The sequence below is a fragment of the Papio anubis genome, chromosome 8 (genome assembly GCF_008728515.1).
Source record: "Papio anubis isolate 15944 chromosome 8, Panubis1.0, whole genome shotgun sequence".
NCBI classification, from domain to species: Eukaryota; Metazoa; Chordata; class Mammalia; order Primates; family Cercopithecidae; genus Papio; species Papio anubis.
In genome coordinates, this window is record NC_044983.1 from 41,613,408 (window position 1) to 41,629,611 (window position 16,204).

Here is a 16,204-nt window from a genome sequence, read left to right on the forward strand (position 1 = left end):
CCCCCCTTGTAATTCCAGCACCTAGTAGCATGCCCAGCAAGTGACTCTCTTTGTCGCGTAGTTAAGACAGTGGATGAATATAAATAAAAATATCCCTTTGGCGATTCTTTTGGTCACACTGTGTTATCTCCTCCAGGCAGGAAAAATACTATTGTATTACAAGGCTCAGACCAAAGACATCCTGATTCGATTCACTGCTTGGTGTTGTATTCTTGTAAGTAAGCAGCGTTCCTCACTGAAATTCCTTTCCTTCACATGTATATTTAAAAGGAATAAAATGTTCAGCAACACTGAGATAGCCATTGTCACCACATGGCAGCAGGTACCATTTTCTTCACTTGAATAGCAGAGAGGAACAAATCTTTCCACCTAAATGTACAGATTTATTTTCTTAGGAAAATGTCTTTATCAATAAGACAGTGTTTGCCATCAGACAGCCAGGAATGCCTGAAGAAATGTGAAGCATGGGCTCTATGTGGAGTGGTGTATCAGAGAGACTGGGCAAATCAGACCAGGTTGCAGACATCAACATCCAGATTACATGGGAAAGAGAGTTGCAAGGTTGACTGTCCGTGTATTTCATTCTGACCGCAGTCATGTCTCTTCTCTGGAGTCACTGTCATTTAATCAGCAAGCTTACCCTCTTCAACTCAGTAGAATGGTGATGAGATTTTGGGAGAATATTTTTTAGTTCATACATTTAAAAAATATGTTTCCAGTTAAAAGAGAAAAATTTCAGCCTTTTCTACGTGATTAAATAACTAATATATATTGATGTTGAAAGCAAATGTTTTCTGAGATAATAATATAAAATGTTAACATCCTTCTCTTCCCCATTATAGGGGCTCATTTCTGTTGTTCTGACGAAAGTTTCTGAAAATGAAGGCTTTATTCCAGTAAACAAAAACCTCTGGTATGTATGGAAAAAGCATGATTTTATGGATGATTGTTCATGTTGAAATTGGATTCGTTCTGCACAAGCACTGAAACGCCTCCTCCACCCCTCCCAGGTCCCTTTCGTATGTCACCACGCTCAGTTCTTTTGCCTTCTTCATCCTGTTGGTCCTGTACCCGGTTGTGGATGTGAAGGGGCTGTGGACAGGAACCCCATTCTTTTATCCAGGTAAGTCACCTCCAACCCCAAATATAGCTGGGGTGGTGACCAGGGGGGCGGGCCCAGGGACCGCTGGAGCATCCTCGGTGCTGGGGTCTTGAGCCACTGCCCTAGTGGCAGGTGTCCAAAAGCCAGGCTGAGGGAGGAAGCAGCAGGGGCCACATTGTCCCAGGTCACACCAGGTTCACTGGCCTGCTCCGAAGCAGTCCACCCCATTTTCACCCATGTAGGTTGTGGAGTCCTTGTATGACAGTTTGTGACTCCACCTGTTTCTTCAGGCTATACCAAATTGTGGAGGAGCAGAAATGATTCGGGGCACATTATCCAGTTTCTGGTTCTTAATAATGGGACTATGCTTGCTTTCTTAATATAAATCCACTACTGTAGAGATTGTGCATTAGAAGAAATACGAAGAGGTGATATCAAGGGATAAATGGAATGATTTGGATGCAGTTCCACCCAAGGACTTAGAAACACACCAGATCATTTCAATGCCTCATTTCAGCTGTTTGATTCGAGGAATAGTTACATTTCTAGGCAGATTTTCTGCCTAGAAAATATAAGTTATAACAACAATTTTAGCTTTCCTTTGAGATTTAGTATTCAAGAATTACGCTGTTATAAAATGAATATTTTCTAATATCCTTTTTATTTTTTTGAGACAGAGTCTTGCTCTGTTGCCCAGGCTGGAGTGCAGTGGTGTGATTTAGGCTCACTGCAACCTCCGCCTCCCAGGTTCAAGTGATTCTTGTGCCTCAGCCTCCCAAGAAGCTGGGATTACAGGCGCACCCCACCACACCCAGCCAATTTTGTATTTTTAGTAGAGAGGGGGTTTCACCATGTTGGCCAGGCTGGTCTCGAACTCCTGGCCTTAAGCGATCCACCCACTTTGGCCTCCCAAAGTGCTGGGATTATAGGCGTGAGCCACTGCACCAGGCCTTTCAATAATTTTTTATATGGTTTATACTTAAATACCTAAGATATGCATTACTTATTTTTGGCAGTAGCCAGCAATGGAAGTGCACACTTTTTGTTTTTTCATTGAACTGGTTTCAAGAATTAAATAGACGGTCAGATATGACTCATCTGTGAGAAACATGATCTTCTGTATGTCTCTCTCCTTAAGGAATGAATTCTATTCTGGTGTACGTCGGCCACGAGGTGTTTGAGAACTACTTCCCCTTTCAGTGGAAGCTGAAAGACAACCAGTCCCACAAGGAGCACCTGACTCAGAACCTCGTTGCCACTGCCCTCTGGGTGCTCATTGCCTACATCCTCTATAGAAAGAAGATTTTTTGGAAAATCTGATGGTTGCCACTGAGATGTGCTGCTGGAAGACTCTAGCAGGCCTGCAGGGTGGACTGAAGCGGCCTTCGTTAAAGGGAAGCATTCATTAGGAAATCGACTAGCTGTGTGTTTACAGACTCTGGGGGAAGACGCTGATGTCCTCAAGCTGGTTAACTGTGACACGGCTCGCCAGAACTCTGCCTGTCTATTTGTGACTTACAGATTTGAAATGTAATTGTCTTTTTTCCTCCATCTTCTGTGGAAATGGATGTATTTGGAACTTCATTCCAAGGAGATCAGCTTTAACTTTCCAAAAGGGAATTGCCATGGGTGTTTTTCTTGTGTTGGGTGAAACAATCTGAGGTCTGGTTCTTGCTGACCTTATTTCCCTGCAAACTTCCTTTCCACGCTTATGCGGACACCAACATGAAATGCCGTCACTCCTACTGCGGCTGCTATGAAGCTTACTGGATGTGATGTGTCATAATTTAGTCTATTTTTTTGATTAAATGCAGTGTAATGTTTCCAGAAAGCCAAAGTAATTTTCTTTTCAGATATGCAAGGCTTTGGTGGGTCCAAAAAATGTCTATCACAAGCCATTTTTTCCTTTTCCTCTCTTGAAAAGTTAAAATATCTATGTGTTATTCCCATTCCCTCTTGCCTATGTATCTGTATGTCTGTCCATCATCTTCCTTCCTCCCCATCTCTCTGTGCATCTGGATGGCAGCCACTGCCCAGGGGAGTGACTTGGGGAGGGCAGGCACTGTCCTTGCTCATGGGTCCAGCTGAGCCATCCCTGCTGGGTGAGATGCTGGGCAAGACCCTTGGCCCGCCTGGGCCTTGGCTTCCTCACTTGTGAAATGAGCGGGAAGATGACTTTCAGTTCCCTTCCACCTCTTAGACATGGTGAGGTGACAGACATCGAAAGCTTTTCTGAAATCTTCAGAAGAAACAGTTTCATTACAGAAAACTCTTCAAAATAAATAATAATGAAAAATTTAAAAACTCTCATTGGAGAGATGACCCTCCACAATGGAGGCAGTGTTCCTACTTGTCATCACACAGCTGAAGACATTGTTTCTTAGGTGTGAAATCGGGGACGCAGAGACACACGGCACTGTTCATGGGAGGCATCGTCACCCTTCTCAGTGTTCTGTGGGAATTTCCTATGTGAGGAAAACGTGGCCACAGGGTTGTGCTGTACCCACCCTTCTCCGGCGAGACAGCCCTTGGCCTGTGCCGCTGCTTCCAGCCTCGCCACTGCATGGCAGCTTTTGGTCTGTTTCCAGCTCTGCCCTCTGCCCTGAATTCTCATCCAGCTTGTACCTGCCTGCTTGACCCCTCCACCTGGAGGCCAGCCATGTCTCAGACTCAGCCCTACCCTCCTCTCCTCAAATTCAGAGTGTTTCCTGTTTAGGTTTCCCTGGCTTTGTGAATGGATCATGCGTCTCTAGGTACAAACCTGCCATCATCTTTCTGCCTGCCTCACCTCCACCGGATCTCCCCAGTTCTGACTCCGTCTTCCAACTGCAACTGCTCTGTTCTCATGGTCACTGCCGCATCACTCGAGTCCAGACCCTTGTTGTTATTTTCAAACCGGCCTCCTTCCCTTGTTCCCCCATTCTTAAAGCCACTGCCACCAGATTAAGCTTTCTCCAGCCAGATCACCTCTCTTTGAGAAACCTCCATTGAAACGGAAACGCCATTGCCTGGCACACATACTCACATACTCACCTTCCCGTCTTGATCCCCATGCATCTTTCCAGCCTCCCCTCCCACTCTACTCCCTCCTGCCCCTCCCCTCCCCTCCCCTCTGAATCCAACCCAGCGGGCTTCCTCTGCCTCCATCATATCACAGAAGTACCTCCTGCTTCTGGTTTCAATTAGAGCCTTCCCTGATTACATTTTCCTCTGAATTTTTTCCTATCTACATTTGATCTGTCATGTTTAAACCCCCTACTTCTAAGGGACCTTCTCTAATCTCATTCTCATCCCCAAATAGTGTTTTCTTCCTCTGGGTTCTTGTAATGTTGGTATCAATCTCAGCATTTAGTGCTTCCTGCCTGGTGTGACAGTTACCTGTGTGCATGTGCAATTTCTAATTTCCCACGCTAGACCGTGAGCTTCCTAAGGCAAGAATCATGCCTTGTTGGTTTCTGTATTCCTCATGGCGCCAAACACAGTGCCTTGTACATTGCAGGCGCTAAATAAACATTTTTAAAGCAAAGTGATGTGGATTTTTAAAATAAATATTTAAGTGCTAATAAGATGAGCATGTGTCCGGGGTGCCCATGAAATGTTCATGAGGCTGTGTGGGGACAGTCGTTATTCCTCCTCCTGCCACCCTTTTCTTGCAGTGAGTCACTGTGGATGGTCCCAGCTGTGTCATCCCAAAGTTCAGCAGGGAAAGCTGAGCTGGGCCTCTCCAGGTGAATTTTCTAGAAGTGTTTCTCAAACTGTGGGTTACATCAACTTGGGTGTCTTGAGCTGTAAGGAAGGAACTCTGGAGTCAGCTGGCCTACAGGGGAGCTTCTCTAAGTCCCGCAGGAGGCAAGACCCAGCCCGAGCTTGCTGTCAGCTAGTGGAGGCAGCTGCCGCTGGCCCAGGTGCTGGACACCAGGCATCCCCTCTCCTCCCACGAAGGGTGTGCCATAATCCCCTTCAACAGGAAATGCTTCCCAGAAGCCTCTCAGCAGCCTCCCCTCCTGTCCCATCCGCTAGAAGCGCCTTGCTTGTCCCAAGACCAGCAGGGACAGGGAAGTGTCCGAGCCTGTGGCTGTGTGGAGGAAGGCAACCCCCTGCACAAGACTGGGTTCCTTTGGGAAGGGAAGAGGGAGTGTGTTGGGGTAAGGGGTAGAGCAGGGGAATGGTCATGGGGCAACAACTGCTGGCAGCTGCAACAGGTGCATGGCATCTCACAGGGAGGCAGGGAAGTGCGAGCTCCTATGTAATGGAGCAAAAAAATTCTATTCTGTAGAATGGGAAGAGAAAATGTGACATTTTTTTTTTTTTGCATTTATATTCCTAATTCCTACTTACAATAAAGTGAATATACTGCTGCTATAGGTCATAAAATGTATCTTGAAAGATTAAGCCAAGTATGAACGGGTATTTGAGAGAGGAGAGTAACTCTTTGGAGACAGGTGCCCAGTTAACCATCCTTTGTGGTCCCCTGGGGTGCGCGGGGAGCTCTAGGTGCAGGGTAGGTGGAAATGCAGAGGACTGTAGGGTCTAGAGTGGTGGCAAACAGGCAGAAAGGAGTAAGTTCCAGATCCTGGGTGCTCTCCAAAAGCTGGGATGCCCACAGGGGAGAAGGCAGCACAACCCTTAGAGAAAAATCCCACCACTGAAACCCTCTCCCCACCCCAGCCCCTTCTGGCCCCTTGTGCCCCCACATCCCTGCACAGGGGATGGTGCAATCTTATGTCAGTCCCTGACTCAGACAGGTGTGAATCACCATGGTCTGTGCTTACTGAGCTAATGCTTAGGGTGCTTCATGGCTTTCTATAGTAAATCCAAAATTTGTTTGGGTGACATATGACCAATGAAAGTTCTCTAAGTATGGGTATTAATGAACATTATGTGACAATGAAGGCTTTTGTATTATAGAAGCACATATTCAATGAATTCTAAGCACAATCCCAGTAGTATTTATCTCATTCTTAGGTTGTCTTTGCAAAGCAGGCAAAACCAAGCCAGGTCCTGCTGCCTTGACTGATGGTGGGAAGAGGTGGAGTGTATGGGTCACCAGGCAGTGGGGAAGAGAGGAAACCAGCGTGGATTGCACTTCACTCTCCCAGCTCCGTCCTCCTCCTCTGATTGGTGCTCTACAAAGCTCAGTAGGGTGTGGTTTCGTAGCCTGGGACGCAATAATCCAGGAATTACATGAGGACCCAGCCCAGGTGCATCTTTGGGAGGCACACGTGAGTATCTGGAGTATACAGCAGACAGATGCACTGTTTACTCAAGGCACACTGTGCCAAGCCCTGTGCTAACAGCAGGTTGTAGGCTCCAAGTGACTTATTCTTTGGGCTAACTCAACAATGGAGGAACTCATTATCCTTATTTTATATGAGGAAACTGCCACTTAGATGGAATACATAAATAGATAGGATTGCATGGCTGGTAAGTGGTAAACTGATGTCTCAAAGACAGTACATCTGATTGTACTTCAGGTGAGTTAGGCAGCCTCTTGCCAGCTCTTTATGAAAACGCCACAGGTAGCAGAGCGTGTCGTTTGAGCTTTTGATGAACAGGAGAAAACCTCAAATGTTGCTACTCATGAGAATGAGGTTAAGATTGTTGCATTTGATGGGACACCCATTTTTAACTTTTTTTTTTTTACTTCACTGGGAAGGAGGGAGACACCCATTTTTATCTTAATGCAGTCCATGAAAGTGCTTGCAAGGCTTACATGGGTTCAGGCCGGGCATGGTGGCTCACACCTGTAATTCCAGCACTTTGGGAGGCCGAGGCAGGTGGATCACCTGAGATCAGGAGTTCGAGACCAGCCTGGCCAACGTGGTGAAACCCTGTCTCTACTAAAAATACAAAAATTAGCCAGATGTGGTGGTGGGTGCCTGTAATCCCAGTTACTTGGGCGGCTGAGGCAGGAGAATCATTTGAACCTGGGGGCTGGAGGTTGCAGTGAGCGGAGATTGTACCACTTCACTTCCGCCTGGGCGAAAGATTGAAACTCCATCTCAAAAAAAAAAAAAAAAAGAAAAAAGACTTACAAGGGTTTTGAGTCTATCTCTTGGATAAGACTTTATATGGAATATATTTTACCTCGAAAAGCATTTATTCAGCCACTGATAACTCTATGAAGCTCTGTAAAGTGTGTAATCATTAGACAGATTAGGTGTTTCATCTGAGATGGGTAATTGTGTTTGTAATAAAATGTATTTATAAATAAGTCTGATCATGAATATTTAATAACTAGTAACCACTTGAATGAATACATGTCTTTGGCCAGAATATTTATATATATATGTGCCTACACTCTATAATGCCTATTATGTATAATTTTTATATATACACTTTATATTATATTACAATATAGTTGCACCTTTTGTGGCTGTTGTGGGCTTCATTACCCACCAGGGTACCAGCCACCAGATCCTCAACAGTGGCAGTGAGGAAATCAGGTGCTCATGGGCCAAGCCACTGGCCACAGTGGATCTCCCACAGGAGGGGTCCACAGGGTTCGGGAGAATGGCAGCTCTGCTCCTGCTGAGGGTGCCAGGCAGCTTCCTAAGCCTATAGGAGCTCTAAAAGTCTCCTTTTTCTAGACACGAGGTTTAGTGAATGGTGTGGCTTGGATGTGATTTGTCCCCAACAAAATTCATGTTGAGCTGGGTGCAGTGGCTCACACCTATAATCACAGCACTTTCGGAGACTGAGGTGGGGGGATCACTTGAGGTCAGGAGTGTGACACCACCCTGGACAACATGGCAAAACCCTGTCTCTACTAAAAATACAAAAATTAGCCCTGGGTTGTGTTGCACACCTGTAGTCCCAGCTACTTGGGAGGGTGAGGCAGGAGAATCGCTTGAACCCGCGAGGTGGAGGTTGCAGTGAGCCAAGATCGCGCCACTGCATTCCAGCCTGGGCGACAGAGTGAGACTCCCTGTCAGAAAAACAAAAATCAAAAATCTCATGTGAAATTTGATGCCAATGTGGCAGGGTTGGGAGATGGAGCCTAGTGGGGGATTTTAGGTCATGGGTGTGGACCCTCATAAAGAATGCCCTCTTCCGGGGGTGAGTTCTCACTCTCATTATTTTCTGCAAGGGCACGTTGTTAGAAAGAGTCTGGCTCTCTTGGTTTCTCTCTTGATTCCCCTCTTGCCATGTGATCTCTTTGCACACACCCACTCCCCTCCCACTCTCCACCATGAGTGGAGGCAGCATGAGGCCCTCTCTAGAAGCGGAGCAGATGCCAGCCCCATGCCTCTTACAGTTCACAGCCTGCAGAACCCTGAGCTAAATAAACCTCTTTTCTTTATAGATTATCCATTCTTAGGTTGTGTGACAGCAACACAAAAAGGATGAAGACAGGGAGCTTTGCTCCGATTGGCCCGGCTTGATCCTGCCCCTGGCCTGGGCCATTCAAGATGCCAGTGCTCAGTTCCACTGCTGTGTTCCTGTGGGCCAGCCCCTCACTGGGATGCCATTGGTGTACACTTGGCCTAGAAGTGCCCGTGTTAGGACCTTGTTGCCCTAGTGACCAAACCTAACTTTTCATTTGACTATTTATTATAGAAAGAAATGCGCTCTGGCTGGTGGTGGTGGCTCATGCCTGTAATACCAACGCTTCGGGAGGCTGAGGCAGGTGGATCACTTGAGCTCAGGAGTTTGAGACCAGCCTGGGGAACACGACAAAAACCCATCTCTAGCAAAAATACAAAAAATTAGCTGGGTGCGGTGGCATCGCTTATGGTCACAGTTACTTGGGAGGCTGAGGTGGGAGGATTGCTTGAGCCCAGCAGGTAGAGGTTGCAGTGAGCTGAGATTGCACCATTGCCCTCTAGCCTGGGTGACAGAGTGAGACTCTATCTCAAAAAAAAAAAAAAAAAAAAAAAAAAAAGAAAAAAGAAAAAAATGTGTTCTTCAGTGGAAAACTTTACCCTGTTTAGAAGATACCACACCAGGTTATCTGACTCTAGCCTGCACTCTCTGTGAGTATTTTTGCAACCCTTTGTAAGTTTTAGGTCACTGATAGACACGCACAATGCCTTGTCCAGTCCAGGGTCAATTTTCTCTCCTCTCACATAGTAAGGAAATGAGCTTTCTTCCCATTTACATACTCATTTAAATACTCCTGGTTAATATTCCTCTAGCTGTTTGTTGGGTTCTTTTTTTCTACTGGTTATCATATCTGCTAATCTCTTATAAGTTAAATAAAATATTTTAACATGTGTTATAACATCTTTATGAATGCCAGACTTAATTTTTAAAAAAAGATATATTGTAAGCATTTTTAAGGTCACATCAATATGCCCAATCGATTCAACTACTAGGACTAGATAAATTTCTATGACAGAAAATTGCATCAAATGCATAACTAAAGCCTGGGTGTGTCTTTTCTTGGCTCTCCTGAGTGACTGCAAAACATCAATGGGAATTTGTTGACTCTACTTTACTCATTTCAATTTTCCATTCTGTTAATTTCATGTTGATGAGTTTTTTGCCACATTTATAGATGAAAAGCTATTTCCACTTTTGACGCAATGGTTTGGAGTTTATTTAATTCTTTTTATTAAGATAAAATTTATATAACATTTAATATATTAATCATGTTAGAATTTACAACTCAGTGTAATCCCAGCACTTTGGGAGGCCGAGACGGGCAGATCACGAGGTCAGGAGATTGAGACCGTTCTGGCTAACACGGTGAAACCCCATCTACTAAAAAAATACAAAAAATTAGCCGGGCGAGGTGGCGGGCGCCTGTAGTCCCAGCTACTTGGGAGGCTGAGGTGGGAGAATGTCGTGAACCCGGGAGGTGGAGCTTACAGTGAGCTGAGATTGCGCCACTGTACTCCAGCCTGGGTGACAGAGCAAGACTCCGTCTCAAAAAAAAAATAAGAATTTACAACTCAGTGCTTTTTGTTGTGTTCACAAGATTTTTACAATCATCACTACATAGTTCCAGAACAGTATGACACCCCCAAAAGAAACCCCACACCCATTAAGCGCTCACTTCCTTTGCTCCTCCTCACTCCCTAAGGCCCTGGCAACCACTAACCCACTTTCTGTTCCTGTGGATTTGCCTGTTCTGGGCATTTTTGTCATTGATCGTGTTGTTTTCAATAACCGTCACTGATATGTAGAGGCACATATCAGTGTTTCTTTCCTTTGTACGGCTGAGTACATATCCATTGTATGAATATGCCTCAGCTGTGTATCTAGTCTTCCATTGATGGATATTTGGGTGGTTTCCACTATTTGGCTATAATTAATAACCCTCATATGAAAAGCATATGAAGTCTTTGTGTGGGCATATGTTTTCATTTCTGTTGGGTATATCTTCAGGAGTGGAATTGCTGGGCCATATGATAGCCCTATGTTAACCTTGGGAGAAACTTCCAGAATGTTTTCCAAGATGGCTGCCTCATTTCACCACCCCCCAGCATTGCATGGGGTTCTAGTTTCCCCACGTTTTCACCCACACTTATCTGTCTTCTAAACTATACCCATGCTAACAGGGGTGAAGTTGGTGTTAAGAATGTCTTCTGTGCTCATTGCCCTCTTGTATCATTTCTTTATCCTGATGTGTCATCACTAATAATTGAAATGTCCTCAGAATATTTGTCTTAAGTTAATTTACATATAAAAGACATTTACAAGGGTATAAAATGATTTCCTCAGTGAATGGAGTTGTCTCATTTATTTGCAATGTACTGGATGATAGATTTGATTTTCTTATTAGCATACTCTATTTCTGAAATAAACCATCTGTCATCATTTTGTATACTTAGCTAGTAATTTTATGTCAAAATCCATAATTCTTCCTGGCCTATTTTAAAAGTTTGGGTATAGTGGATTTAATAGCACACACAATCTTTCCATGGCTTTTCTTTTTTTTCATGATTAATGAAATAAATTTGAAAGATGAATACCTAAACTTGAAAAATATGGGAAAAAGTGTCATTGAAAACAATGACCACTTTTGGTGAATGCTTCCAAATATTAAAAAAAAAATTTTTTTTTGGCCGGGCGCGGTGGCTCACGCCTGTAATCCCAGCACTTTGGGAGGCCGAGGCGGGCGGATCACAAGGTCAGGAGATCGAGACCACAGTGAAACCCCGTCTCTACTAAAAATACAAAAAATTAGCCGGGTGCGGTGGTGGGCGCCTGTAGTCCCAGCTACTCAGGAGGCTGAGGCAGGAGAATGGCGTGAACCCGGGAGGCGGAGCTTGCAGTGAGCCGAGATCGCGCCACTGCACTCCAGCCTGGGCGACAGCGCGAGACTCCGTCTCAAAAAAAAAAAAAAAAAAAAATTTTTGTTTTAGTTTCTAATTATTCCCAGTTGAGTTGAGTTGACACCTCCTAGGAGGGCAGAGGCTCTCTGTCATGTGACTGCTCACAGTGGTGCTTCAACCTCGGCGTGGGGAGAGTAAATAACTGCACCGCATAGAAGCAGTCAAGGCAGCCCACATAAGCTAGAGCTATCTGACTAGCTTAGGAGATTGTCTAGTCTTTCCACAGCAGGCAGACTTAAGCCTGGATGCCCTGGGAATGGCCCATGAGGACAAAGGGGCTGACTGTGGGAAAATAGGCAGTGATCAGTGCAGCCATAGAATGGAGAATATATTATATAGAAATCATTTTTCTCTGTTTTCTAATTTATTACCATAAGGTTGTTTATATTAGTCTCTAGGGGTTTAAAAACTACCAATTGTTTCAATTGTGTTTATTAATATTTAAGTTAGTCTCTTCATCTTTTCCTCAACATTGCACTAGGTCTGTGTATTTTATCATAATTTTATTCATTTTTGTTATATTCTATGTAATAATTGTTCCATATTTTATTATCTACCTTATGCTTTATTGTTACACATTATGGCATTTAGCCTATGCTTCTATATATAAGTTCCAGAGACTGACATCTAGCACGCATATTGTCGGCATCCTCTATTCTATTAACTGAATTTGCAGTTATCTTATTTTGCCTAAAACTCTTCAATCAAATAGAGTGCACAACTTGGATTTGGAGGAGTTATATTGTCTTTCAGTCCAAAAAATAATATTTATTAGGAATATTGCCTAGTTTTAATCTTTAAAATTTAAAATTCTTTAATATATTATTTAAAAATATTATTGCATTATGGGTAACAAAGCTAATCTCTTTGATTAAAATATTTTATGTTTGTTAAAACTTTCTTTGAGGCCAGGCACAGTGGCTCACGCCTGTAATCCCAGCACTTTGGGAGGCCGAGGTGGGTGGATCACGAGGTCAGGAGATCGAGACCATCCTGGCTACAATGACACTTTGTCTCTACTAAAAATACAAAAAAATTAGCTGGGCATGGTGGCGGGAGCCTGTAGTTACTCAGCTACTCAGGAGGTTGAGGCAGGAGAATGGTGTGAACCCGGGAGGTGGAGCTTGCTGTGAGCAGAGATCGTGCCACTGCACTCCAGCCTGGGCGACAGTGGGAGACTCTGTCTCAAAAACAAAAATAAAACAAAAAAAAAACTTTCTTTGAGAGCAAAATATTTCAATGGTTTCGTTGTGCTGAAAAATGTGATATAAAGCTCAGGTTCAACATATGTCAATTAGGACAAGCGTGTGTGTCGTATTGTTGAAATTTTTGAATCATCAATAAATGTTATCTGTGTTATCACCAATATAATCACAAAGGGTCTGTTGAAATTTTTCACTGTGGTCAAAGAATTGTACATTTTATCTTATGATTCTGTCAAAAGTTCCTCCTTATTATTTCAAACCAGCAATTATCTTCCCTAAAAAATGAAGCCATGGGCATTTTTCCCATATACCTTGTCTTCAGTTCCTCCATGGATGGTGGACGGTTCCTCCATGGACGGTGGACGGTTGCACCATAGATTCCTTCCCAAGGTTCAGAATGTGTGGTTCATCCCACTTCTTTTTTGGAGCAGGCTAATTGAGATTATCGCTTGAGAGATAAGCATACAGAATATTCTACCTTCAAAGTGTTCCAAAAACCAGTTGGTTTTCTCTATGATACTCTCCCTCTTTTTTTTTTTTTTTTTTTTGAGATCGAGTCTCATTCTGTCACCCATGCTGGAGTGCAATGGCACAATTTCGGCTCACTGCAGCCCCTTGACTCCTGGTTCAACCGATCCTCCCACCTCAGCCTCCCAAGTAGCTGGGATTACAGGCATGCACCACCACACCTGGCTAATTTTTGTAATTTTTAGTACAGACAGGGTTTCACCATGTTGGTCAGGCTGGTCTCCAACTCCTGACCTCAGGTGATCCACCTACCTTGGCCTCCCAAAGTACTGGGATTACAGACATGAGCCACCATGCCCGGCCACAATTCTCATATTTATTAACTGTGAATCAAATTCTAATTAAAACTTCTTGATAAGATTCTTGACTGGGCGCAGTGACTCAGGCCTGTAATCTCAGCTTTTTGGGAGGCTGAGGTAGGCGGATCACCTGAGGTCAGGAGTTTGAGACCCGCCTGGCCAACATGGTGAAACCCTGTCTTTACTAAAACATATGAAAATTAGCTGAGTTTGGTGGTGGGCGCCTGTAATCCCAGCTAGTCGGGAGGCTGAGGCAGGAGAATCGCTTGAACCCAGGAGGCAGAGGTTGTAGTGAGCTGAGATCACGCCATTGCACTCCAGCCTGGGAAACAAAGTGAGACTCCAAAAAAAAAAAAAAAAAAAAAAAGATTCTCGTGCTCACTTTGCCCCACCCAGGCCATTCTGTTTACTTTTACCTGAAAATATTTGAAAAATATGCTACTCTCTTCCCACAAAAAAATCACATATCTCAAATGATTAACTTTCTTTTCAGGATTTAAGGTAAAATGACAAAACTGGTCTTTGATGTCCCGCAGTATCTGATACACTGTTTTCCCTCATGTATCATTCCAGGTCACTTGCTGTGGTGTTCCTGCTCTTCCTTTTCACTTTCTTGATAATTACTCAGTCTTTTCCATCTTATTAAACTCTTCTTATATTTCTGTGTCCAGTTAATTTCAGGATATTTTAAATTAATCGGTTTTACATTACATACTCACATAAGCTTTCCATTGTCTCCAAGTTATTAGAGGCCCATTTAAAAAAGAGAAAATAGTTTTTAACCTCTAAACTTCTTCACTAAAATGTTTAATAAATGAAAGTTATATCAGCACTTTGGGAAACTGAGGCAGGTGGATCACCTGAGGTCAGGAGTTCGTGACCAGCCTGGCCAACATGGTGAAACCCCATCTGTACTAAAAATACAAAAAATTAGCCGGGCGTGGCGGCAGGTGCTTGTAATCCCAGCTACTTGGGAGGCTGAGGTAGCAGAATCGCTTGAACCTGGGAGGTGGAGGTTGCAGTGAATTGAGATGGCACCACTGAACTCCAGCCTGGGTGACAAGAGTGAAACAATCTCATAAAAAAAAATTAATAAAATCATTTTCAAAACATTTAGTCTACACCTGCCATTCTCACCCCATGACAATCCTACGAAGGCAGAGGCTCTGTTTCCAGATCACACTCTCTGTCATGTGACTGCTCACAGTGGTGCTTCAACCTTGGCACAGGGAGAGTAAATGACTGCACAGTATAGAAACAATCAAGACAGCCTACATAAACTAGAGCTATCCGACTAGCTTAGGAGATTGTCTAGTCCTTCCACAGCAGGCAGAGCTGAACCTGAATGCCCTGGGCATTGCCCATGAGACAAAGGGGCTGACTGTGGGGAAACAGGCAGTGGTCAGTGTAGACGTGTTCATCAGCTACCAGCTGGGGTTAGGGTACTTAGCCAAAAATGGTGTGAAGGCAGAGGAGAGGGTACAGAATGATGCAAAAGTGCTCACTAGAACAAGAATGCTTTGGGTCACTCTGAACTCAGGGGAGGACCTGGGGGGGAGGTTAGTCCTGTGAAGGTGTTGAACCCACTACCTGTGCCTGTGCAGAATAAAGACCATGGAGCTGCTGGCCCAGGTGGTGAGGCCCAAACACAAAACATCGTAGGATCATGACAACATTATATGTACTAATCCTGTAATTCTGTTATTACCTACTGCACAACAATATCCCAAATCTCTTTTCCATGTGTTATTTTTGTTACTCCACTTGTCAGTCATACTCCTAAGAAAAACGATATTTACCAGCATGTTCAGTGCCCAGCACAGGAGGGTGAAGGCCCCAGTGTATCTGGGAGCTTGTAGTTTCAGCTCTGCCCACCTGGACTTTGTGGGGCCGATCGTGATGGCCTGGAAGATACTCAGGAGGCAGGTGGTGCCCATGCACACACCCCGCCCACTCTGTGAAAACAAAACAAATTTGCACCCAATGTCACTGAGGAAATGTTTCAGCCCCAAAGTGGCCGTTGCTTGTGGGACTCCTTTAGAGAGAATGACCAACGAGTTGGCTATAGTCAGGTGCTGGAGAATCAGATCTGTGGACTTTAACATGCATCCAGTGAAATAAAGGAAACTATAATGATAAAGAAGAAAGCAATTGCCCAGGAATCCTACTGTGGCCTGAGATAATAAGATCACTCCTATTGTCACATCCCTGGTGGCCATTTGCCATTTTTCAATGACTTATCATCCTATTCAGAGTGAGAGGATCCTGTGTGAAAACAGGAGGCCTGTTGTACCATGGCAACTGAAATCCACTCTTGTGGACCATAGTTTTCAAACCATTAATTTCCCTTTTTCTGAGAGTTTTGCTATAAAAATATATATGTAGGCCGGGCGCGGTGGCTCAAGCCTGTAATCCCAGCACTTTGGGAGGCCGAGACGGGCGGATCATGAGGTCAGGAGATCGAGACCATCCTGGCTACCACAGTGAAACCCCATCTCTACTAAAAATACAAAAAAACTAGCGAGGAGTCACGAGAGCCTGTAGTCCCAGCTGCGTCTCCAGGAGGCTGAGGCAGAGGAGAATAGTGTAGCAAGCAGGAGGCAGAAGCTTGCAGTGAGCTGAGATCCGGCCGCCGCCAGCCTAGGCGACAGAAGACCCATCTCAAAAAAAAAAAAAAAAAAAAAATATATATATATATATATATATGTATATATAGATACACATTCCTAGCATAAGAGTGTTATAACAGTGTTTTATGTATAACAGTTACAACAATTCTCTGAAGTG

At 44.2% G+C, this 16,204-nt stretch overlaps 1 protein-coding gene and 2 pseudogenes across 11 annotated transcripts in view; 2 read left to right on the forward strand and 1 right to left on the reverse strand.

Moving 5' to 3' along the window:
• Positions 1-4,628, forward strand: part of HGSNAT (heparan-alpha-glucosaminide N-acetyltransferase) — a 51,058-nt gene extending 46,430 nt beyond the window's left edge. For all 10 annotated transcript variants that reach the window (XR_004185804.1, XM_031669542.1, XM_031669534.1 and 7 more), the window contains 4 exons: positions 137-214; positions 843-913; positions 1,011-1,123; positions 2,241-4,628. Coding sequence is in view for 9 of the 10 variants with exons in the window: in XM_031669542.1 (XP_031525402.1) it covers positions 137-214; positions 843-913; positions 1,011-1,123; positions 2,241-2,422 (444 nt within the window). In the remaining variant the exon portion in view is untranslated. The remainder of the gene's footprint in view (positions 1-136; positions 215-842; positions 914-1,010; positions 1,124-2,240) is intronic.
• On the forward strand, positions 3,177-4,628 carry LOC103886770 (annotated as a pseudogene). Its single transcript, XR_650577.2, has 2 exons — positions 3,177-3,204; positions 3,577-4,628. The product of XR_650577.2 is annotated as an uncharacterized LOC103886770 (transcript).
• Positions 4,629-14,478: 9,850 nt separating this feature from the next.
• LOC110743938 lies at positions 14,479-15,863 on the reverse strand (annotated as a pseudogene).
• Between the last annotated feature and the right edge of the window lie 341 nt (positions 15,864-16,204).